At 48.8% G+C, this 25,136-nt stretch overlaps 1 protein-coding gene and 1 long non-coding RNA gene across 2 annotated transcripts in view; one reads left to right on the top strand and one right to left on the bottom strand.

Annotated features, from left to right (window-relative positions):
- The window catches only part of LOC138994429 (uncharacterized), a 34,760-nt gene that overhangs the window by 4,890 nt on the left and 4,734 nt on the right, over positions 1-25,136 (top strand). Inside the window, exon 2 of the long non-coding RNA XR_011468431.1 lies at positions 5,989-6,156. This is a non-coding gene — a long non-coding RNA (uncharacterized lncRNA). The remainder of the gene's footprint in view (positions 1-5,988; positions 6,157-25,136) is intronic.
- On the bottom strand, positions 674-4,198 carry CCL1 (C-C motif chemokine ligand 1). The gene is made up of 3 exons (XM_070394308.1): positions 3,780-4,198; positions 2,401-2,515; positions 674-1,311 (listed from the first exon to the last, which is right to left on the bottom strand). Exons 1-3 carry the CDS (start codon positions 3,982-3,984, stop codon positions 1,209-1,211), a joined length of 423 nt encoding a protein of 140 aa, XP_070250409.1. The 5' UTR covers positions 3,985-4,198; the 3' UTR covers positions 674-1,208.

Raw genomic sequence — 25,136 nt, 5'->3', positions numbered from 1 at the left:
GAGAATGGAGAACAGCCTGGTCCAGGAGAGAGGGAATGGCCTAGGCAGGGCAGTCATGGGGGCAAAGGGAAGGGGGCTGTTTAAGAAGAGTGGGCCGGCCTTGTGACATGCTGAATGCTCGAGAAAGAGGGAGAAGCCCTGAGACCCAGGACCTGAGACCTTCTCCCCTACAGCCACCGAGCTGGTCTTTAAAGGGTGCCAATCCCGAGACCCAGAATGGACGGTACTCCCTCCCTTGCTATCCTCCCGAGTCCCATGTTACACAAGGTGGAGCTGTGCTTGCCCTCCTTCCAGGGCACCAAGGGCCTCCTGCTCTCCCCAACACTGCCTCCTCCTCTAAGTGAGTTGTGTTGGCATCTCTCAGACCTGGACCCTCCCATGCTGGACACTTACCCAGGTCCTCCCCAAGGAGAAGGCCCTGCTAACCCACGTGGCAGGGTCTGTCTGGGGAGAGAGGGCTCCTGTGCCTGTGCCAGGCTGTGTCAGGCAGTCACTTATCAGGAGGGAGGATGTCCTGCACCCACATGTGGACGCAGCCCTGGGCCCCACTTGCTGCTTCACGGTGCCTTCCCCCACCACCAACCTGGAAAGAGGGAAGCTACATCACAGCTTGAGTCAGCGCCTACCCCCAGGACAAAGACAGTCAGCAGAGAGGAGTCAATCATTTATTGCAGGATGGGGGGTTGGGGGATGGGAGGGGAGATTTTTTTCTGCCAAGGGCCATTTGTATATTTGTAACATCATTTTCAGGCCATACAAAATTATCAATAAATTAGCTTGCTATATTTGGTCAAACATTTAATTAACTCACCCCTAATGCGTTGGCAGGGCCAGACCCAATGATTTCAGGGGCCTTATAAGGCCTACAGGCCGGATATTCCCCACCTCTGACTTATTGACTCTTATTGACAAGAAGTCAGTTCCCTTGGCATCAGGTGCAACATGTCTCCCCTGCTCCCCCACCCTCCAGTCGCTGGCCCCAGACCCTCAGTGCCAATCACCTTTGCAACCTGAGATCCCTGTGGGGTCTGAGAGGCACAGGGAGGTAGAAATCAAGGATTCTGTAGTTTAAATATGTGAAGTGTGACAACCCACCAGACCCTCCGTGGCCTAGCAATGTTGGCGCAGAACAGGTGGAGGGTGGAGGGGTGGGGGTGGGGCAGGTGAAGCCAGGAGGCCTCCGGAGTCCAGGGTAGAAAGGAGCCGGATCACATTTCCGTAGGCAAGCAGGGTTTTATCTTCCGTAAGACAGCGGTAACCCATTTGTCTGTCTTCAAGGCACAGCTCTTCTTGCCTCCTTTCAATTTGAATCTATGGGCAGAGAACCGAAAAGGCATCGAGTCACCCACCAGGCACCACACACGAGTCCCCTTGCCCCTGCTTGCTTACTGCTGGGTGCCCCTACGCTGCTGTCTCTCTAACAGGTGCAGTCACTGCGTCAGACCCGTGGCGGGCTTACCGGGGACACACCCATGCTTCAGGGGAGCTTATTAAACAGCCTTTCCTGCGCCCCTTTCCCTGAGATTTTCCCCAGTGCGTCAGAGTGGAGCTGAAGGCTGTCAACATCCTGAGGATTGACAGGCATGGAAAATTCCCCTCCTGGGAACCTTGGAGGGCTTCTCTGCGCTATCTTTTCCCATGTCTGTGTACGTTAGGGACGCTCAGTCATTCTCAGGGTGTGTGTGTGTGTGTGTGTGTGTGTCTTTTCTGATATGCCCCCTCCCACACCCCACCCTCCTGGCTCCTAAGCTTGGCCATGGACCAAGTAGACCAGTTCTGCCCTTTATTATCTGGGTGATCTCAGACAACTCTCTCTACCTCCCTGAACCTCAGTTTTCATGATAATGAAAATATGTGACCCCAAGATGATTAATCAAGACAATAGACACGAAAGTGCCTTCTAGACACCAAGCGACAAGGTGATAACGACCTGGATGCAGCTATGGTGTGTACTCCACCTCACAGGCAGGACTGCACAGGAGCACCAGGAGAATGCAGGGCAGAGTCACCTGCCCAAGGCCACCCAAGACTAGAGGCTGGCAAATCTGGAGTCAGGCACTAATCGTGACCCCCTCACTCTTCTTGCTGTGCAGTAATACCGGGAGCGTGTAGGCAACTCCCTCCTCTGGGCATAAAATACTTTTAGGATAGAACACTTGGCTCCTCGGGGCGCCAAGAAGCTAGTCACTGCAGGAACACACAGGTGCAGGCGAGGACGCGCGGAGCACCCCCTGGCGCCCACACTCAGCTCTGCACCCAGGTTTTGAAGGCCTTGCTCCCAGGGCTTAGAAACCTTACTCTGGTGGGACATCGCCATCTAGCGACCGCTTTTCTAATTCCAGTAGCGGTTTCTGTTCTCTGGAGGAGGAAGTCAGGAATTGAACAGGGAATGGCACTCACATTAGACGATCCTGGTGGGAGCAGGAGGAACTGGAGTTTCTGTAACACAGGATGCTCTTCGGGGAAATTGCTTTCCTTACAGATGTGAAGCAACAATTGGAAGACGACACGTGCACTAGAAGAGAGACACAAAAATGGTTCACATTTCGTCAACCTGGCTTTCTTTTCTCTCTTTCAACAACAAAAACCACCCTGGCCGGTTTAGCTCCGTGGATAGGGCGTCAGCCTGCAGACCAAAGGGTCCCTGGTTCAATCCCTGTCAAGGGTGTAACCAATCCATGTGTTCTCTCACATTGATTTTTCTCTCTGCCTTTCCCTCTCCCTTCCACTCTCTCTCTAAAAAAAAAAAAAAATCAAAACAACAAACAAAAAACCCTTCCAGGACAGGCTCAGGCTTTGGGAGGGCCCTGGGGCAGCACAGTCCCACCAGCCACCTAGTTCTGTGTTTAGGCAGAGTCAGGACACTGGGGTTCAGATCTTAGCTCCCCACAAACCAGAGGGTGGCCTTGAGCAAGATCTCCTGGGCCCCAGACCTCCCATCTGTAAGATAAACCAGTCTCTAGACTGGTGTCTAAAGGCTCTTCCACCTCTGACATCCCACCACTCGTGTGAGGTTCTGCCCCAATATTGGGGTTCAAGAATCTCATGCCCTGGGGGCCTGGTGAGTCTGGCCCATGCAGGACAACTATGGTCTTGGGGCAGAATTAGACACTGTTCAAGGAGCTCAAACTGAGAGAGTGACAAGGGAAGTCAGCTCCCCCACTGGCTCTCAGAATGCCCTGCCCCCTGTCCTCAGCTCTGTCCTGACCCCTCACCCGACCCTGCCTGTTTCTACAACCCGGCCCACACCCCACCCTCCTGGCTCCTTCCTCCTGGTCTTACTGTTTACAAAGCCCCTTTGGTGTATCTATCATTCTCTAAACAGCCTTGGATGTTAGACATTCTCAGTCCCACGTTAATGATGGGGAAACCAGAGTTTGAGAAGTAAAGTGACCTGCCGAAGGCTAGCCAACTCTTACAGCCCCGGGTCCTGACCTCTGCCCTGTATCTGTTACCTTGTAGAGGCAAGACCCAGGGCCCCTCTGGACCTCAGGCCTCCAGCTAATAACCTCACAGCCCCCTCCATCTGTCTGCAGGGGCTAGACGAGGCAGGGCCTCCTTTTGCAGGAGCGAGTGGCTCGGCTGTCTGTGGTTGCCCAAACTCCTGGTTCTCCTACGGGCCCTGTGCCCCACCCATTCCCCCTCTTCCAGAAGAATTCTTCCCGGAGCAGGGGAGATGGAGGCAGGGAGTGTAGGGTGAGCTCTGTCTGCAACCCCAGGGTGCTGCCCACATTGCTGCCCTCCCCAAGGTGAAGCTAAGGGATGCCAGCCCCACTCACGGCTCCAGCTGTCCCCATCCTGCAGCCACGTCCCCACCAGCAGCAGGCACACCAGGGCCGTGGTGGTGAGCTTCATCGCGGGCTGGCTCGGGTCTCTCTGGAGAGGTCTCACGAGTCTGGTGAAGCAAGTGCTGTCCGTGCCCCATCCCGCAGTGGCCAGGGTTTTTATAGAGCTAAAATGGGTGCTCCCAGGTGGGGAAGTCATGGGGAGAAGAGGTGGGCACACAGGTCCAGGGCCGCGTTGACCACGCCCTCCCCAACCCTCTGAGGGATGCAACGCGCAAGTGCCCGGAAACTTCCCACGTGCAGGAGCAGATAGGGATCTTGACAAAGTGAGTAGGAGCTGCCCCCTGAGAAGCTGTGAAGAGTGAGTGAGAGGAAGTGGCCTGCTTGTGGCTTCTCTGATCCCACATCTTTTCATCCAGGGATGCAGCCGCTGTCCCCAGCTAAAGGGCTCTGGGCCAGGACTAAGACACATGTGCATTTGGTCCCCAGTTCTGCCAATCAGCAGTTGCGTTAACTCGCCCCAGTCACCTATCCAGTGCTATGTGCGAATGGTTGCATATGACTCATTGTTGTGCATATGACTCAGTGTTTGTGCCCTGCCTGTATATTACCCATTTCAATGATCTCATCACCGGACAGCTTGCCCTGTTCCAGCAGTCCATCAGTTAGACCAGGAAAGCCACTGAGATGCACACCTGACCTCCAGCTGCTGCCCTTTGACTCACAGATAAACAGTAAAAGGCACCCAGTGTCGGGACAGTGGGAGATGAAGGCATCAGAGAGACCTCCCAGGGAATGTTCACCAAGCAGTCTCCCACGGAGGGCTGAATGGGAAGGGGCATGCCAACAGAGGAAGGGGCTGTGAGGCAAGATGGAGAACATTCATTCAGAGATGCCAGGTGGAGCTGGAGTAGGGGGTGGGGCATAGGGGAGTGACAGGAGTGAGGAAATGGCTGGGAGAGATGCGACTGTACAGCTACGGAGTGGCCAGGTGGTGAAGCCACTGTGCGCAGTGCTTACAATAAGTAGCACGTAGTAGATGCTCAAGAAAGAGGAGCTGGGCCGAATCTGAGGGTTAAAACCATGAGGCCAGCGTGCACTCTGTGCTCATCGAGTGTGGGCCGGGCTGATCTGCGCGGCCGTGCACTCTCTAGCTCACCAAGCAGCAGTGGCTTCCCATCGTCAAGTGCACGAAGCTCAAGCTGCTCATTCGTGGCTCCTCATGGAATGTCTCCCTGGGTTCCTGCATGTCTCAATATTTGCGATTCCTGAGCTTGCCACATGCTTTTCTGTGTCCAGGACTTTGCTTCTGCTGTAACCTTCACCCTCAGGGCCCTCCTCACTGTCTCCCTCTGTGAACTTTCTGCCCATTTCCAATGCCTTTGTCTCCTTGAAGACCCTTCTGCTATTCCCATCCAGCCTCCTTTGAAGAGCCCCCACCCCCAAGCCTGGATCTCCCCCATGAAGGTCTCAGATCTCTGCCACCCCTCTGCTCTGTGCATTCTTCAGAGAAACACCTGGGTGGGCGTCCTGGCGTGTCAGAGTTGAACGGGCCTGGAAGACCATATGCCAACAGTGGCTCTGAAAGTGTCCTGGGTGAGCTTTTGAAAGATGTCTTGGCCTTGTTTCAGAACCAGAATCAAAACCTAAGTACCGTCCTAGCCGGTTTGGCTCAGTGGATAGAGCGTCAGCCTGCAGACTGAAGGGTCCTGGGTTTGATTCCGGTCAAGGGCACATGCCTGGGTTGCGGGCTTGGTCCGATGTGCAGGAGACAGCCAATCAGTGATTCCTTCTCATCATTGATGTTTCTATCTCTCTCTTCCTCTTCCTTCCTCTCTGAAATCAATAAAAATATATATTTTTTACAAAAACCAAAAAACAAACAAAAAACCTAAGTACCGCTCTGGGCTGGCATGGCTCAGTGGTTGAGTGTCATCCTATGAAACAGAAAGTCAGTTCGATTCCTGGTCAGGGCACATGCCCAGGTTGCAGGCTTGATCCCCAGTGGGGGACATGCAGGAGGCAGCCGAATGATAATTCTCTCTCATCATTGATGTTTCTATCTCTCTCTTACTCTCTGAAATCAATACAAATATATTAAAAATAACAAACTAAAAAAAACAACAACTTATGTACCTATACTTGTAATTCAGGCCCCAGAAGATAAGAATCATGTATCCAGCACATTCTCTTCATATTACAGATGGAAAAAAGGCATCTCAGAAAGAGGAAACTGACTTCCCAAGGTCACACTGAAAAGTATTGCAGAGATGGGACTATGGACACTCAGGCCACTTGGACATCTGACCTCCACCTCCATTGGTTCCCATGCTCCCGCCAGCTGCGGCCTGCCGCCCACAAAGTACTTGAGGTAGTAGACATGACTAGGTGTTGTCACTCTCCTAGTCTAGTCTCTTTGTCTTTGCAGATTGTACTTTTTAAAATTCCTTTACTGTCAATTTGGGGCGGGGGGGGGGGGGGGGTTTGGGAGAGAAAAGAGACAAAGGTATGTGACCAATCTGCTGACTATTGTAACCGTAGGTCCTTTAGACTCACTTGGGACATGGAGAGGACAGATGTGGTCACCCAGGAAATTCTTCCCTTCTCTTGGGGACACAGCCGACCCACTCGAAAAGGGGACGGGGCTGCCCCTCCAGAAACTCACTTCTCCTCCCCCGTCACTGGGAGCCAGGACTGGCAAGGAGAGAACAGAAAGCTTAGTCATGCTTCCCCTTCCGGGCTCCTCAGCACCGGCCCCGGGGGAACTGGCTGAGACCCTCTCACGCAGGACCTAGTGCTCCACACACCGGTCTGCCCAAGCCCAGCCTGGCCTCTTCCTCTCTAGCCCCTGGCGGAAAGGTGAGGGCCAAATAGTCAGTACATCAATAAAATGCGTGGACTTGAATGCAGCGGGTCACAATGGCCTAGGATGGATCGAGAGGCAACCCTGAGCCAGTTGTTTCTACGAACAACGCTTTTCTTAGATGTTTGAGAACCAGGAAGTGCCCATAGAAAGGTTTTCGTAGTCATCTTTTATGAAATAGGTTCCCACCTCTGGACCAGGCCCCAGCTGCCTCCTGCAAATACAAGCCCAGCTCCCAGTCAGGCCCCCCAGCGTGCAAACGCCTTGGGATTCAAAACCCTCTCTCGCATTTTCCAGGGCCTCTTACACTCCGCTGGGGTTCCTTTGCCCCCTATTTTCTCTCTCACATTCAGCACTTTTGTTTTTGGAGGAGGCCTCTCTTGTCTGGCTCTCAGCGACACCGTGAAGGGGGCATCAAGCATCTTTTGTAGCAACAGCAAACCTTCAGGTGCCCAGAGAAAGTCATCAGCTCTTCAGTGTGTGGACACAGCCTCTGAGCTACTGAGCTGACAACAACTCAGGCCCCTGTGTCCGAGAGGAAGGACAAATGCCCCCGCTTACACAGTCCGACACAATGCGGCCACACATGGGAACTTCACTCTCCCTTCCGCCTGCGATGCTCCTTCCAGCCTCATCGGGCTGACTAGCTGCAGGCCAGCCCACCTGGGCTCCCCCCTTTCTCCCCTCCGGCCCCCCGTGAATGGGACTTGCTCCTTTAGCCGTTGTATTGCCTGATGGGCCACACCCCTCACTCGTCTGTAGGCCTGTACAGAGTGGCTCAACATGGAGCCCAGGGACACGGCTGTGGGCCAGGCTTCACAAGATCCTGATCACCAAGCGCGGGCCTTGGGACCGGACTTTCTTGGCAGGCCTTTTTGCACTCTCTTGGCAGCGGAAGGCCATGAACAATTTTTTATTCAGAATAGGGGTGTGGTCAGATTTGTGATTTGGACTGAAGGCTTGTGCAAGACAAGGAATGAAGTCACATTTAGATGTGAAAGAGTCCAGGAGAAGTGGCAAGTGAGGTTCTTCAGTGAAGGAGCATAAAAACATGCTTCCCGCCCACCCTCCCCTGCCTTCACAAGGTGCATAGTTTTGATTCAGGGTCAAACAGCTCAGAATCACAAAAGCTTTTTGAATCCGAACCCCTGTCCCACCTACTGGGCTTCTCTGAGCTCCCGACTTCCTGGTGCTTTCTAAGTTTCAGCTGGAAGCATTTTGCTGGGCCCGCGGCTCCTGGGGTTGCTGGGATCTAAACGCCTCAGGGGCTGGGATCAGCCCGTCAGGCTCGATGGCCTGGACCCTCACCAGGAAGGGAAGGTGACTCCCGGGAGGCTCCCTCCGCATCACAGGCCTGACCCGAAGGCCAGTCCCACCAGGGTGGCTGGTGGGCAGGGGTCTGCCCACACCTGGAGACCCAGAGTCACTGTGCCAAACTGCGGAGGGTCCCAGGGCGCCCAGGCCGGGGACTGCGGATGGAGTGAAGTGGTGGGATGGGACGCCCTGGGGAGGCTTTTCAATGCACTCCTATTGCCCTAGACCAGTGATAGCGAACCTTTTGAGCTCGGCGTGTCAGCATTTTGAAAAACCCTAACTTAACTCTGGTGCCGTGTCACATATAGAAATTTTTTGATATTTGCAACCATAGTAAAACAAAGATTTATATTTTTGATATTTATTTTATATATTTAAATGCCATTTAACAAAGAAAAATCAACCAAAAAAATGAGTTCGTGTGTCACCTCTGACACGCGTGTCATAGGTTCGCCATCACTGCCCTAGACTCAGTATATGAAGTTCTAGAGTGGGGCTCAAGCACATGTCTTTTGATAAAAGGTTCCCGAATAATCCTAACATGCATCCCACTTCCAGGGAAAAGAGTCACTGAGTTGGGCCAACTCTCCTGCATTTCAGGTGAAGAAACTGAGGCACAGAGACAGAAAGTTACCTGCCAGAGGTCCCAAAGAAAATGAGCAGCAGGGCCCAGAGGGCCCATTTTCATATATAATATATATATATGGAGAGAGAGAGAGAGAGAGAAGGAGAGAGATAAACATCAGTGTTGCTTCCTGTACACCCCCTACTTGGGATCGAGCCTGCAACCCAGGCATGTGCCCTGACCAGGGATCAAAGCATGACCTCCTGGTTCATAGGTTGATACTCAATCTCTGAGCCACACCAGCCGGGCCCCATTCCCCACGGAGCAGGAAGAGCCCCTAGGAAGAATCGGGGTGGGTCATCTCACTTGAGAGATGAGGAGCAGGAGGCCCAGAAAGGAAAAGTGAGTTGCCACATGGGGCCCCAGTGACGGCACCCTGAAGATAAATCACTGGGCTCTGCCTCTGTGATTTCCTGGCTTTGTGCTCAGGTCCGGAGAGCTGGGCTGAAGCCAGAAGGAGAAGGTGGGCATGACCGGGCCCCGAGGATGCCGGGAAGCCCTGGAGGATTCCCACAGCCCATCTGGAGGTCAGGGCACGGTGCCAACTTTGCAGGAAATGGTGGGAAAAGCACCCCAGCCTTTCCACCTTACAGAGCAGGGGCAGGAAGTGGCAGCAATCTGACTCCAAAATATGCCCACCAAACCCAACAAGGCCACCATGATTCAGTCACACCCACAGCCTGTTGGGAAAGTCCCCCGAGGAGCCTTCTCTCTCTGGGGAGGCAGGTGGACAGCCTGGGTCCCACCACAACCCACAGCACATTTCCCAGTACACCCTGTACCCACAGCCCTGTTCCCAGGCTCAGCTCAGAGTTGGCCTACACCGAGAGATGCCACCATTGCCATATGTGTCCTGGGCTGTGGAGTGAGCTGATCAGACCATAGAGAGTGCACTGAGCTTACACAGCTCACCTCTCAGAACTGGAGCTGGGCTCACCCCTCAGAACTGGGGCCAGGCCTTGGATACGTTGACATTCAGGTATCCTGGCCATCACCTCTGTCCTCTGGTGCAGGGGTGGGAAATGTCCATCCCGCTGGCCATATAAGGCCCAAAAAATCATTTGGTCTGACAAGGCATTAAGGGGTAAATTAATTAAATGTTTGACCAAATAGAGCAGGCTAATTTTTAAGTTGATAATTTTGTATGGTCTGCAAATGATGTTATAAATATCCAAATGGACCTTGGAAAAAAAAAGGTTCCCACCCCTGCTAGTGGGGCAAGCACTGGACTTGGGGTCCAGGCGCCTGCATTTTAATCCACAGCACCACTTACTAGCACCTGGCCAACACCGATCGCCTTCCTGAACCTCTGAGTCATTATCTCTGAATCTCCGGATTATTGGGAAATAATACGGAACTATGCGGAAAGGAGTCCAGCACATGCCTGGCTCTTTAATTATGGTGTCTGAGAGTGGTATGTGCTCCTCCTGCCCAGGTGGTGTATCCGAGGCAGCGTTACAGCTGCTCCAAGAAGTGATCTAAATTGGCCAGGTCCTGTGGCTCAACTGTGGCTGGTGGTCTAGCTTTCTCTGAACTGGGGAGTTTCAGGACCAAGTTGGCATATGAAGTCAGGCTGCTGTTGGCCAGACCTAGACAGCGCCTGCAGTTTGTGTGTTCCACCAACCCTGTGCCCCTGATAAGAATGGCTCACATAGCTGTCTGGGTCTAGAGCAAAATGAAAATGAGGGGTCCCTTGTTCAAAGACTAAGACTTTCCAGAGCGCGACAGCAGAGACCGCAGGGACCATGTACCCTGTGGGCTGTCCTGGCCGTCAGCCCTCCTGCCACGTGTCTGCTTCATGTTAGACCAGCGGTTCTCAACCTGTGGGTCGTGACCCCTTTGGGGGTCGAACGACCCTTTCACAGGGGTCGCCTAAGACCATCGAAAAACACATATATAATTACATATTGTTTTTGTGATTAATCACTATGCTTTAATTACGTTTAATTTGTAACAATGAAAATACATCCTGCATATCAGATATTTACATGACGATTCATAACAGTAGCAAAATTACAGTGATGAAGTAGCAACGAAAACAATTTTATGGTTGGGGGTCACCACAACATGAGGAACTGTATTAAAGGGTCGCGGCATTAGGCAGGTTGAGAACCACTGTGTTAGACGGACACCCATCAGTTTACTCCCTGGAATCTCCCTCCATCCACTCTGGGTCTCCCAGCCCTGGTTTGGAAGGTGACTTTCCAAAGTCCTGCCACTACGGTGTTATTCCAAAGTCCTTGACATAAACTTACTCCCCAAATGTATTTCACTCCTCACCAGCATTGCTCCAAGTGACACATCGACCTTCAAGTCACCCCCCACCCAACTCTGCAACAGCAGGGTCAAAGGCCAGCGCACCTGCCAGCCAGACACATCTCAGGTGGCAGAGAAGGGATTGTGGAGAAGGGGAAATATGAAAAAGAGACAGTGTCCTTTCTGTGGGCCTGGAGTCTAGCCTGCCCCACTGTTTGTAGCTGAAACTTCCTGCAACCAAAGATTTCTCTTCCCACACTGATAGGATGTCATGCAGCAAGATGGGAGATGTTGGGATACTAGGATGGGTTAAAGGAATTAAAGGAATCGATCACCACCCTCCTCTGCCAACGGCTCAATTCCTCTTCACCGGATGTGTCCTTTGGTATCCAGGTGTGATAAAGCAGCTAAATGCACTAATCACACCCTTGCCTCCTTCCCTCTTGCACATAATCACGCCAGCGTGGGGTGGAGGGAGAAGAAATGGTTTGGTCCCAACTCTGTCTACATAAGTGGCCTCATCTGTAAGTTATGGGTCCTAACCTGTCCCCCTGATGAGCCTCACAGGAGATAGCACAGCTGGATGGAATGTGTATCCGGCAAAGAAGATTGCTACTAACCTTACCATGGCTGTACCACCGCCTCCTCTCGCTTGTCTCCCTTCCCAGCCAAACTGAAATATTTCAGGCCATTCTCTTCCTTTCCTCCTGGTCCACATTTTCAATGTACTGAAAACTGGTCTCTCTATCACATCACCAAAACGGCAGTGGCTACAGTCACCGGTGACCTCCTTGTGCCTAAATCCAAGGTACTCTTGGCTACGGTCTTGCTTGACCGCTCAGCACCACTGACCCTGTTGACGCCCCTGGAAACATCCTCTTGCTGTGACTTCTATAACCGGTGCCCCTCCTGGTTCGCTTTCAACCTGTATGTCCGCTACTTCTGCGATTTGGTTAGAGGCTCCTTGTCCTCCATGCATCCCTTAATCCTGCTGGAGTAACAGTAGCTAATAGCTGACATTCCTGTGCGCTAGGCATGGCTCACAGCCCTTCACATGTGCTGGCCTGTCTGATCTCTTACAGTCCCACTTTATAAATGAGGAAACTGAAGCGCAGAGAATGTGTCCAAGAACTCAGATTAGCTGACTCTTTGGCCCCTTGAGTGTGGCTCCTCCTAAGCCTTAGGAGTACCCTAATTAAGTTAATAACAATGTACCTACCTATATAGTTTAAGTTTAAAAAATTTGGCTCTCAAAAGAAATTTCAATTGTTGTACTGTTGATATTTGGCTCTGTTGACTAATGAGTCTGCCGACCACTGCCCTAGGCAGTCCCAGCCCCTGGGGCCATCTTTCTGGTCTGCAGGACCCTGAGTCTAAAAGACCGCTAGTCCCTTGCTGAAGCAGGTCCATGCCAGGTGAACAGGGGATGGACCAGGCCACCTAAGAAAAGAGCTTTTGCCAAAGGACTGCACACGGAGCCTTTCTTTCTGGCCTCCACATCTGCATGCCCGAGGGCAAGCCTTGTCAACGTCTCACCCCTGTAAGTACAGTAAGTACACAGCTAAATGCAGTCTGGCTGTGCTCGCTTCGGCAGCACATACACTAAATGCAGTCTGGCTTTACTAATTCAGGTACATCAATGGAAAGGCAAGTTGAATTGAAGACTGTTATTAAATAAACGTGGTTTTCTTACTTTCAGCTGTAGGTAATTCTTTCTAACAGTGTTATTGGGCTGGAAGCACTTCCAAGATAGGCTTTCATGGAGTTTATCGGGATTGTAATTAGCAGAGCAATTGCGATCATTTCAAAGTCACTCGAAGCAGATTAAACCCATGGAAGAGAATCAACTGCTCCAAAACACAATAGCAGTCTCCATGCACACGCCAGCAATTGCTGTGCCAATTACAAACGCGTGGACTCAAGCAGCTGCTGTAAATCTTAGTCCTGATGCAGTATCAGACATCCCTCCCAGCAAAAAACCTCTCGTTCACGAAGTAAATAGATGTTTAAAGGATGCCTACTATGGGCCAGGCACATTCCAATGTGTTGGGAGCCACAATACACAAGGCACTTACCCTGTAGAGCTAACACCCCCGGGGAGAGACACCATTTTCAAGCTAATTATATAAACAATATCATTTCAAATAGGATAAGTCAATGAAGAGAGATAACAAAGGGTCTGATTAGTTGGGGTTGGGGTGGGATTCAAGAGATGGCACCTGAGCTGAGACCTGAATGACAGGATGGAATACGCCCGGCAGAGAGGATGGTGAGTGCAAAAGCTAATTCAGTCTATACCGCCCCCTGAACAAGACGCAAGGCCAAGATTTCAGTGAAAATGGTTTACTTGGGAGGTGCAGGAAAGGAGCAGTGGGGGAGCAAAAGCAAGATGGGGAAGGATTTAAAAAATAATCGAGTCAGCTCCATTGTAGGTGACTGCAACGGCATCTCCCAGTGACACTGGGAGACAGTGCAGAGCCCACCCCTGAGTTATCCCACTGAGAAGCGCAGGAATAGGGGGTCTTTATACTCCAAAGCCCGTCAGTCCTTGGTGAGGGCTCTCCCTGGCACCTCTGCCCACTGCTCATGGGCAGGGCGTCTGCCATGGCTGAAGCCAGTTGGTGGAAGGCCTGGCTGAGGGACGTGAGCTGGGCACTGGCAGCATCTGCTACATTCCAGAAGGAGTCCGTGAGAATGGCATATGAAGCCTGTGGGGCATGCGTGTAGGACAGGACGTCTGTGAGGAAGGCAGGGACCAGCTCACGTGAAGCCTGGCAGGCCATGATGAGCTTACATTTTAATCTAAGGGCGTTGGGAAGACAGCTGAGAAACAGAGCAACAGAGAATGGAGGCGTCCGTAGCAGAAGGGCAGGCGGGAAAGAGGGTGGTTTCCACTGGCACGGGGTGTGCAAAAGGGACAGACACTGGTGTGTTGCCACAGGACTGACATGGGTTAGGTGTGGGGGAGAGAAGAGGAAGTGTGACGCCGTGGTTGGCCTATGTTGCACTGAGACAAGAGCAGCTGGATTGAGCCACTCAAGAACTGTGTAACTTGGGTCTGATCTGGGCCTCAGTTTTCTCTATTTGGGGAAACAGGGAATAGAACTAACCAACTTCTAAGAATCCATAGCTCTCATAGTCTATGACTTTTTTAAAAAAAAAGCAATCACAAAATTAAAAAAATATTAAAAAAATACATATGTAATACTCTTTGTAATACGTTAAGCAATAAAACAAAATAAAAAATATTTTAAAAAAGCAATCAAAACAATCTGTTTTTAAAAGTTCCAGTTCTTTTTAATAATGCCATAAACGCATGTGAACCAATCACTCAAAACAAAAGCTAGCACCTGGACAATAACTACTTCTTTTTTTTTTCTTTAAAATTAAATCTTTATTGTTCAGATTATTACAGTTGTTCCTCTTTTTTCCCCCCATAGCTCCCCTCCACCCGGTTCCCCTCCCACCCTCCGCCTTTACCCCCACGCCCTCTGCCCTTACCCGTTAGGTTTCCCTGACCAGTAATGAGGCTAAGTATTTCTTCACTGGTCTACCAGCCACAAGGGCCTCCTCTTCTCTGAAATATCTGTTCCTGATTTTTGTCCAGTCTCTTCCCGCATCTTCCACACCCCTTTCCCCTCCAAGAATAGTCAGTCCACTCCCTTTCTATGCCCCTGATTCTATTATATTCACCAGTTTATTCTGTTCATCAGATTATTTATTCACTTGTTGATAGATGTGTATTTGTTGTTCATAATTTGTATCTTTACCTTTTTCTTCTTCTTCCTCTTCTTAAAGGATACCTTTCAGCATTTCATATAATACTGATTTGGTGGTGATGAACTCCTTTAGCTTTTCCTTATCTGTGAAGCTCTTTCTCTGACCTTCAATTCTGAATGATAGCTTTGCTGGATAAAGTAATCTTGGTTGTAGGTTCTTGGCATTCATCACTTTGAATATTTCTTGCCACTCCCTTCTGGCCTGCAAAGTTTCTGTTGAGAAATCAGCTGACAGTCGTATGGGTACTCCCTTGTAGGTAATTGACTGTCTTTCTCTTGCTGCTTTTAAGATTCTCTCTTTGTCTTTTGCTCTTGGCATTTTAATTATGTGTCTTGGTGTGGTCCTCTTTGGATTCCTTTTGTTTGGGGTTCTCTGCGCTTCCTGGACTTGTAAGTCTATTTCTTTCACCAGGTAGGGGAAGTTTTCTGTCATTATTTCTTCAAATCGGTTTTCAATATCTTGCTCTCTCTCTTCTTCTGGCACCCCTATAATTCGGATGTTAGTACCCTTGAAGCTGTCCCAGAGGCTCCTTACACTATCTTCGTATTTTTGGATTTTTTTTTTCATTTTGCTTTTCCAGTTGGGTGTTTTTTGCTTCTTCGTATTTCAAATCTTTTTTTTTTAAATTTTTTTATTGCTTAAAGTATTACAAAGGGTATTACATATGTGTCCTTTTTTTTCCCCCGCCCTTGACAATTTCCTGGCCTCCCCTACCCCCCAGTGTCTTATGTCCATTGGTTATGCTTATATGCATGCATACAAGTCCTTCGGTTGATCTCTTATCCCCCTCCCTCCTGCCCCCCAACCCTCCCTGGCCTTCCCGCTGCAGTTTGACAATCTGTTTGAGGCAGCTCTGCCTCTGTATCTATTATTGTTCAAAAGTTTATAAGTATTTCAAATCTTTGACTTGATTCTTGCGATCCTCTGGTCTGCTGTTGGGAGTCTGTATAATATTCTTTATTTCAGTCAGTGTATGCTTAATTTCTAGTTGGTCCTTTATCATAACCTCGAGGGTCTCACTAGATTTCTTGAGGGTCTCACTACATTTATCGGCAGTCTCACCAGACTTTTTGAGGGTCTCATTAAGTTTATCGGCAGTTTCTAGAAAATTCTTGAAAAACCTTAAAAGTGTGGTTTTGAACTCTATATCCAGTAGTTGGCTTTCCTCCATTTCTGTCATTTGTGTCCTGTTTCTTTGTCTCCGCATTTTTTATGCTTCCCTGTGTCAATAGAGTGGCTTTCTGTGCTAGGTGTCCTATAGGGCCCAGTGGCTCAGCCTCCCCAATTACCTGAGGTGGACACTCTTGGTGCACCCCCTTGTGGGCTTTGTGCACAGTCTTGTTGTAGTTAAGCCTTCATTGTTGTAGGTAACACTGGGAGGGGTTGACCTCCAGGCCAATTGGCTGTGAGAATCAGCTGTTTCTGCAGTGGGAGAATGGATCTCTAAGGAGGTGCTAATCTAACCTCTGCCTGAGGCTACCCAGCAGAAGCCAGCTGTGAAGGAATGCAAGTTGCCGTGGGGCCTTGGGCCAGCTGCAGTTTGTTAAGTAATTTTCAGATTGCAAAGGGCTGGGCCTTTCATATGCAAAAGCATCCCTGCACGGCTTGGGTGGGGCGGGGTCCCAGGGGATCAACAGGGCGGAGCAAGCAGTTATGGCTGCTCTCAGTCTTGCCCTCAAAAGCCCCGCTTCTCAGTGTCCAAGCAATGCTGCGAGCACCTCCGAGAGAAAGCTGCCCTCGAGTTCCGACTGATGCCAGACAGTCCCGTTTCTCCCGTATGTGTCTGGGTCCCCAGAGACTCGCCCAGAACTGGAGCTCAGAGCTTGAGACTCCCTCCCAATTAAAAAAGACAATCGTGTCCTCAGCTGCCAGCCCGCTCCGCATGTACCTCCGCACCTTTGTATTTTACTTCCGCACCGCACCTCCTCGGAGTCTCGGTATGCTTTTCTCTTTCCTTCTAGTTGTAGAATTTCCACTCAGGCAGCCTTCCTGTGGTTCTGGATGGTGTCCGTTCTGTCTTTTAGTTGTATTTTTGAAGTGGTTGTGTGAGGCAGCAATCTCCGGTGTTTACCTATGCCGCCATCTTGCTTTCTCCCATAACTACTTCTAATGTAGTTTCCCTCCACACCATTCTCCGACTCCTCCAACCCAATGTAACCAACACCCTGAATTCATGTATTTCTAAAATGTATATATTTTTACTTTATTAAAAGGGGATCATGCTGTTTATAACTGTAGTGACTTGTTGTTTTACCCAATAGTATTTTGTTAACGAACATCCATATGACTGAGTGTCACTGCAATTCATTGTTTTAACGGCTGTGTGATATTCCATCGGGTTAGTATACTACTAGTTTATTTATCCGCTCCCTCTTGGTGGCATTTGAGTTTTTCTCCAGATTCCTGTCATCATAAACAGTGCAGCTATGACCACTTCTGTATAAGCAAGACTTCTATTAGGTGTATAGAAACCTGTGAAATTGCTGGTTTAAGAAATTCACTGTTACGAGATAGTTCCATTTATTTTCCAAAGTAGCTACATAAAAATACCAGCAATGCCTACAAGACCTGTCGACCACAGTCCCTCCAACACTTGGTATTGTCCAAGTTTCCTTTTTTTCTAACCAAATCATTTTGAATTAAGATATCTTCCTCATCTGGATTTGGCTTTCCCTGACCAGTAATGAGGCTAAGTATTTCTTCACTGGTCTACCAGCCACAGGGGCCTCCTCTTCTCTGAAATATCTGTTCCTGTTTTTTGCCATTTTTCTTCTGTGTATTTTTGTTTTTTTATCAACATCATCAGCCTGCTTCCTGCCTGTAGCTGTTGAGGCTCAAGATCATTTTATGTTCTGAAAAGTCAGCCTTATTTAATCTAGACTGGAGCACTTTGGGCAATACACTCTCTCAAAAACTTTTTTGAAGTGTCAGTAGCTAAACTCACAGTTGGCTTTGAGACATGGCTCCTGCCCTCCTCTCTCTCCACATAATTTCAAGTACTTGCGCACTGCTAGGCTTTATGACATCCAGTTTCCTTCCCATGAGTCATTTTGTTCAATGAACAGGATTCCCGGGACTGTCTTAATCTCCTTGGAGATCTTAACAAAGGGAGTGATGGCCATGCCCTTGATTTTGTCTTGACCTTAAGGCTGAGTGTTCATAGCCATGCCTTGTTTTGAGCTTTGCCCCTAAAGCTATGCCCTATTTTAAGACTATTTTAGAGCCCATAGAGGTTGAAAATGAGAGATGATTGTTCCTTTCAATACAGTAAACCCCAGGATTTCTAGACTTTCTATGTTCCCTTCCAGTTTCTATGCTTGCAAAGGAACCAGTTTTTACCTGTCATCACTTTTTTGTCTCTTATGAAATAGTAACAACTAACTTACACTAACAATATTCTGTTTCAAAACTACTTCTCCCAAAGCCATAAGTTCAGTAGGTATATTTTCTGCCTTCTCAATGATCACATGACTGTTTACCAATTGTTTCATGACTGTGTAGCACAGGCTGCCATTTTTCCCAGCCCCTGTGATAGCTTCCTTGCTGTCTGCCACTTAGCTCCAAAGCCAAACCACACATTTTATTCGTTGGTTAGCACAGCACCCCACTTCAAGGTCCTAGTTTCCATATTGGTCAGCTCTTGCTGCAATAACAAGCAAATCCAAAATATCAGTGGCGCATGAAAGAAACATTTCTTTTTTGCTCTCAAGTCTGCAGGTCAACTGCATTTCTGCCTCAAGCTGTGGGTCAAGTCCTGGCTCCATGTCTTCCCCTCCCGGGCCCAGACTAACAGAATGGCTCTCACTTAGGAGACATGTCATTCTTCAGGCCGAGGGTCCAGGAGTAAGAGGATTGGCAGTGCTTTTAAAACTTCTGCCGGGCACATGTCATATCTGCTCACATTCTATTGGCTCAAGAAAGTTATATGGCCATGCCCAAAGCCAATGATTTAGAGAAATGTATTCTGAATCATTTTAAATAAGACTATAGGCCTGGCCGGTGTGGCTCAGTGGTTGAGCATCGACCCAGGAACCAAGAGGTCACCAGTTCAATTCCCAGTCAGGGCATATGCCTGCGGGTTGCAGGCTCGATCCCCAGTAGGGGGTGTGCAGGAGGCAGCCGATCGATGATTCTCTCTCATCATTGATGTTTCTATCACTCTCTTCTCTTTCTCTCTGAAATCAATATAAAAATATTTTAAGAAAAAGACTATAGTCTCCCACAGAAGAAGCTCTTGACACATTCTTATACTAATCCTTTGTTAGTATGTGTATGTAATATATTCTCCAATTCATAGCTTATTTTCAAGTTGTTTTTTTAAGAAAGCAAACTCATAAATTTAATATAGAAAAATTTTTTATCAGTCTTTTATAGGCAATGTTTTTGTGTCTTATTAAATATTTCTATTAAGATTTTCTATTAAATTTTTTAAAACTTATTTTTAATCTTTCACCACCATCTGGAGTTATATGGTGTAATGTAAGGATCCAATGAAATCTTTTCTGCCCTATGGATTGCCATTTTCACAGGCCTAATTTTTGAAGTCTCATCTCCCCATTGACATGACAGATAATTACATACCCCGGCTTCATCCATATGTGGTTCTGTTCCTGGACTTTCTTGTTTCTTTCCATTGGTCACCTTTTCCATTGGTCACCTTTTCTATTGTCTCATGCAGAACTCCGAACAAGTCATGGTATCTGGTCAAGTAAGTCCCCCTTCTCTGTGTTTTTGCTTGTTGTTTATTGCTTGTTTTTCAACCATAAGTGTTGCAAAGGCCTCATCAAACACCTGGCGTTTCCTCTCATTCTCCTGCATGCTCTCAGCACCCAGCTCACCCAGGCCGGGCAGGGGATGGATGACAAGCCTGAGGCCACACAGCCTGGCTCTTTTGCAGAGTCACCAGCAAGTGCATGCTGTCACTTTGCTGAGGATTCCTGGTGACAGCAAGAACCATGCAGGCAGGCTATATCTGAGCCAGCTCATTCTCACTGAAAACAAACCCCAAAACAACAACAACTCCAAAAAACAAAAATAAGCGAGCCCGACACCTGGAGATGGTTCATATTTAGAGAATTCAGGCATTTGGTCTCAACCATAGAGAAGTGTGTGTGTGCTGCTAACCACATCTGAGCAAACTTGACTAGTCTGTGGATTGACACTTTTTACCCATTCTATTCTTAGTCCTTGAAAGAGAAGGCAATCTGACTACTCTCTCTTAGAGTCAGTGCAGCAAAGGGTTAAATGAGTTGCCAAGTCACTCAAGTTCTCCATCTCTTAGACCAGGGGTGGGCAAACTTTTTGACTCGAGGGCCACAATGGGTTCTTAAACTGGACCGGAGGGCCGGAACAAAAGCATGGATGGAGTGTTTGTGTGAACTAATATAAATTCAAAGTAAACATCATTAGATAAAAGGGTACGGTCTTTTTTTTTTTTTTTTTTAGTTTTATTCATTTCAAACGGGCCGTAGTTTGCCCACGGCTGCCTTAGACAGTGGGAGTAAGAAAAGTACTTCACTGGCACATTAAACGCTTCAATGTCCCCATCCTGGTTATTAGGCCAGCACATACCTGGGAGCTTGGGCCCCACCCTGACCAACTGAGTTTTAGTAATCTCTGCATTCATTAACAACCCAACCCATACCCAGATGATTATGGTCCCTTAAGCCTTTACCTGGGTGATTCTGGTGCTCCTCACCCTTGATGGGCCCCTCGTCCCCTTTCGGGGGGCCCTCTCTGAACCCATGTGCTGTTGTCAAAGGGTCCAGCCCAGACCTCGGGGGGAGCTGGTGAAACCGGACAACCAATGGGTCCAGGCTGCCTGTCACTACTTGAGCCAATTAAGCAGGGACAGGGTTGAATCACATATGAGCATTTATTCCAATACTGCCGGCAGTATGGGAGAGCAGCAGGTCATCCACAAACATCTGCTCTGTAGACCCCATAAGCCAGCTGCCAGGACAAAGATTTCAAGGGGAAGTAGGGATTACAGGCATGGGGAAGTAGGCAATGCAGGCTGGGGTGGGACTCCATTGTTTGGGCGATGAGGTTGTTAATCTTCCCATGATATTAGACAATTCTTGAATAAGACTGGACCACACTACAAGTTGGACTACCAGGTCCAACTAGACTCCCAGGTCCCGGGGACGTGCAAACCCCGGCCAGGTTAGAAGGTCCTTTCTTTAACCAACACAAGGCAATCATGGTTAACAGCATGATTAATATTTCCCATAACCATAGCCAGTCCCCATTATTCTATTTTTCCCCCTAACACTGGGAAGCCCTCCCCAAGCCACCCGACTCCAGGCACTGAGCCCTGGGTTCTGAGAACCCCTTAGGCCCTGCAGAGTCACACTTCCTCCCTCCCACATGCAGTGGCCCTCTTGGTCTCTGGGAAATCCCAGGGCACCTTTTGTGCTCAAAGTGGGTGCTCACAAACCAAATGTTCCCCCAAAAGTTGAATGAGTGAGCATTCAAATTCTCACAGCTGTAAGGACTCTTGTCTGTCCTTCCCTCTGCTTCCCGACCAAATAACACACGGAAGACTGTGTTTAAAAGCCTGGGAACTGGAGTCAGTCAGACATAGGTTATCTGACTGGGAACAAATTTCTCAACCTCCCTGAGCCGCTGAAAGGAAACAGTTGCTAACTAACCATGACCACACAGTGATGTTGTAAGAGTCCAGTAAGATAATGCATGGAAAGTGCTTAGGGCAGGGTCTTGGCTCAGTGTAGGTGCTCAGAGAAAGAGAAAGAGGGGGCTTGAAATGGAACCCTGCCCTCTCTCTGAGGCTCTGAGGGGGTGGTGGTGGGGGGCAGTTGTCAGGCGATTAGAATGGAGCAAGAATCAGATCACCTAGGTGGGGGATGGGGGCAGGAAGGAGACCAAGAGAAGCCCAATGCTGTGTCAGTGGAAGCTGGGGAGGGGACAGTGACTCAGACAGATGAGCCCCCTCAAAAGATCTGGCAAATATTAACCACAGGAAGCAGATAGGAGTTTAGGCAGAAGGACCTTCCCATAGTGGAAACCCATGGACAGTGTGCTAGGGAGAAGGTGGGTGGGGTGGGGGAAGCCAGGGCGGGTAGGGAAGAAGAAGATTAAAATTAAGGCTGGCCCTGGCCGGCTTGGCTCAGTGGATAGAGCATCGGTCTGTGGACTGAAGGGTCCCCGGTTCGATTTCAGCCAAGGGCACATGCCTGGGTTGCGGGCTCAATCCCCAGTAGGGGAAGTGCAGGAGGCAGCCAATCAATGATTCTCTCTTATCACTCATGTTTCTATCTCTCTCTCCTTCCCCCTTCCTCTCTGAAATAAATAAAGAGATATATTTAAAAAAAATTAAGGCTGGAAAACAGAGATGGAACCATAGGACCCAGTATCTCCCAAAGCCCCAGTGAACAAGATTTTTTTTTTTAAAAACGCAATACTTATACCAGACAAAATAGACTTTAATACAAAGGCTATGACAAGAGATAAAGAAGGATCCAGAAATTCAATTCCACTTCTAGTTATTTATCCAAAGAAACCCAAAATACTAAATAAAAAAGATACATGCATCCATATGTTCATTGCAGCATTACTTAAAATAGCCATTACTTATGGAAGCAGCCTAAGTGTCCATCAATAGATAAATGGATAAAGAAGTGGTGCATATATATAATGGATTGTGACTGAGCCACAGAAAAAGAATAAAATCTTGCCATCTGCAACAACATGGATGGACCTAGAGCAGTGATGGCGAACCTTTTGAGCTCGGCATGTCAGCATTTTGAAAAACCCTAACTTAACTCTGGTGCCGTGTCACATATAAAAAATTTTTGATATTTGCAACCATAGTAAAACAAAGACTTATATTTTTGATATTTATTTTATATATTTAAATGCCATTTAACAAAGAAAAATCAACCAAAAAAATCAGTTCGCGTGTCACCTCTGACACGCGTGTCATAGGTTCGCCATCACTGACCTAGAGGGTATTATGGCTAAGTGACATAAGTCAGACAGACAAAGACAAATGTCAGTTGATTTCACTTATATGTGGAATCTAAAAAACAAAAGAAACGAACAAGCAGAACAGAAACAGACTCAGAGCTACAGAGAACATTTTCACAGGGTTGCTGGATAGGAGAGGGGTTGGGGGGATGGGTGAAAAGGTGAAGGGATTGAGAAGTACAAATTGGTAGTTACAGGATAACCGTGGGGATGTAAAGTACAGCTTAGGGAATACAGTCAATAATATTGTAGTAACTGTGTAAGGTGTCAGAGGGGTACTAGATTTATCGGGGTGATCACTTCATAAGCTACATAAATGTCTGATCATGGGGTTGTACACCTGAAACTAAAATACTATTGTATGTCAACTGTAACTTACACATTTTTAAAGGTGAAAAAACAAGAAGGCTGGAAAGAGCAAGCTGTCTGGGACCCAGAAAGGACCTGGCTCAACTGCAGCAAAATGTGCTCTGAGCTCTAACCCCAGGGCCTTCCATGGTCTGCATGAGTGGGGACAGCCATCTCTTCTTCCACTCTCCCAAGAAAGTGGCTTCGCAGCTGACCTAAATCAAGGGTGTTGACCCTGTGCCAGGCTTGGCACGAGCTCCTTCAATCCTCACGACACGAGATGCAATAGGTTCTGCTACTCTCTTGGTTTATAGCCAGGAAAACAAGACTTTGCTGAAGCCTAGAAAAGAAAGGAACTCCCGTCGATTGAGCCCCTACTCCGTGCCCAGGGCCAGACTATATTAAGCTTTATCTCTGGATGCTTCTCGGGTCTCAACACAACCCAACCATGAAGAAGGTAACCCCCGCATTGCATGGCTGAGGACCCCGTGGAGAGAGAGAGAGAGACCTCACCGGCTAGACAGTGGCAGAGCAGGGATTCAAACCCAGACCTTCTGCACTCTCGCACCCATGCTTTCTTTCTAGGCAGGTAGCGCTGTCCATAGGCACTGGGGCTGTCAGGACCAGGCTCAAGTTCATACTTCCATGACCTGACCCAGTGTCGGCACTTGGTTTATGTCAGCTGTGGAGCCACTCCTCTGGAGAGTGGGAGAAAGCATGGATGCCCCACCCTGATGCAGGCTGCAGTTGGTTTTATCACTGGGGATCTTGACATGAGTTATTAGAATGGATTCCAGAGAGAAGGGGTTGGGGCCCTTAGAGTTACCAGGGTTGTGACCTTAGACAACTCACTAGACCTCTCTGAGCCTTAGTGTTCTCACCTCTAGAATGAGAATAATACTGACTGTGAGGGTGCAGGTGGGACATCAGTTTATGACAGCACCCACCATGGTTCAGAGTGAGCAGAGCAGAGGAGGCAGGGGCTGGAATTCCCCTGTGGTGGAGGGTTCTCATCAGCTGTGGGCAGTGTGAGGGAGAGGAGAAGGGATGTGGAGGACAGTTCTGATACCCAGAAAGATCCAAACTTCTATTGTGAAACCAAAGGTGGGCCTTTCCCCAGCCACGGAGAGAGATTCTGACATGCATGGAGCAAAGATGAATGGAACATTATGGGGTTGGGGTCTTTATCAGACCTTTACCAGGTCTTTCTGTCATCTTTTGCTCAAGGTGGCCACCAAGGAGTTGACTGCCCACAGAGAACTTTTTGCTGTGTAACCCGGGTGGAAGTCACCCACCCACTCTGTTTCTTCTCTTTCTCGTGTCCACATTAAGAGAAAGCGAAGTTCACCAAGCCCCGGGTGGGAGGGATGAAAAGGCGATATTAACTACTGGAAAGGAAAGAGATAGAAAACCTCAGCAAAGAACCACCCAGTGGGGCATTCAATGGTGTCTCCCTGGCTTGTGGTTGGGGTAGGAGGGCTTCACAAGGTAGGTGTGACTGAGAAGGAGGACCAAGCCACAGAAACCAAAATTAGCAACAAGGTCGGGCAGGGAAACCCTTTGTGGGCACTGCTCTGCCTTTCCACCTAACAGCACAGAGGGAGCTGAGCTGCTGCAGAAAAAGGTGGGTGTGGATGGCTGCTCCTCGGCCCCCTCCTCTCTCCCAGCTCCCACCAGGTCCAAGTGGAGCCAGCATGAGCTGGGGGTGGTAGGGGGATGAAAGATCTGGGATAATATTCCAACAGTGTATCTTTCCAGCTGTGTGGCTATAGGCAAGACTTAACCTTCCTGAGTCTCTATTTTCTTGTCTCTGAAATGGGATGATGATACCTACGTCACTGAGTAGTTGGGAGGAGAAAATACAACTATAAGATTAATACCTACGGGTATATATCAAAGTGTATGCTATCTCATTAATCTTCACCACAGCCCTGTCATGCTTCCAGCTCCATTTACAGAGAAGGAAACAGCTTAGAGAGGTTAAGGGACTTGCCCAAGTCACACAGCTGGTAAATAACAAGCTGGGTGTGAGACCCCTGATCTATGGGGCTCTATTCATGCTTTAGAGCCTGAGACATAGTGATTCATTCTCCCCTCCAAAATCCCTCCCTTGGTTCCTACTCCATCCCCAGTGGCTACCCCACTGCCACTGCTGGGTTTACTCCTTGGCCTTGGT

Source organism: Myotis yumanensis, unplaced genomic scaffold, assembly GCF_028538775.1.
Source record: "Myotis yumanensis isolate MYYU_CA2020_CCGP unplaced genomic scaffold, mMyoYum1.0.hap1 SCAF_16, whole genome shotgun sequence".
NCBI lineage: Eukaryota > Metazoa > Chordata > Mammalia > Chiroptera > Vespertilionidae > Myotis > Myotis yumanensis.
The sequence above is the reverse complement of the archived record's forward strand: the minus strand, read 5'-3'. Positions and strand labels throughout refer to the sequence as shown.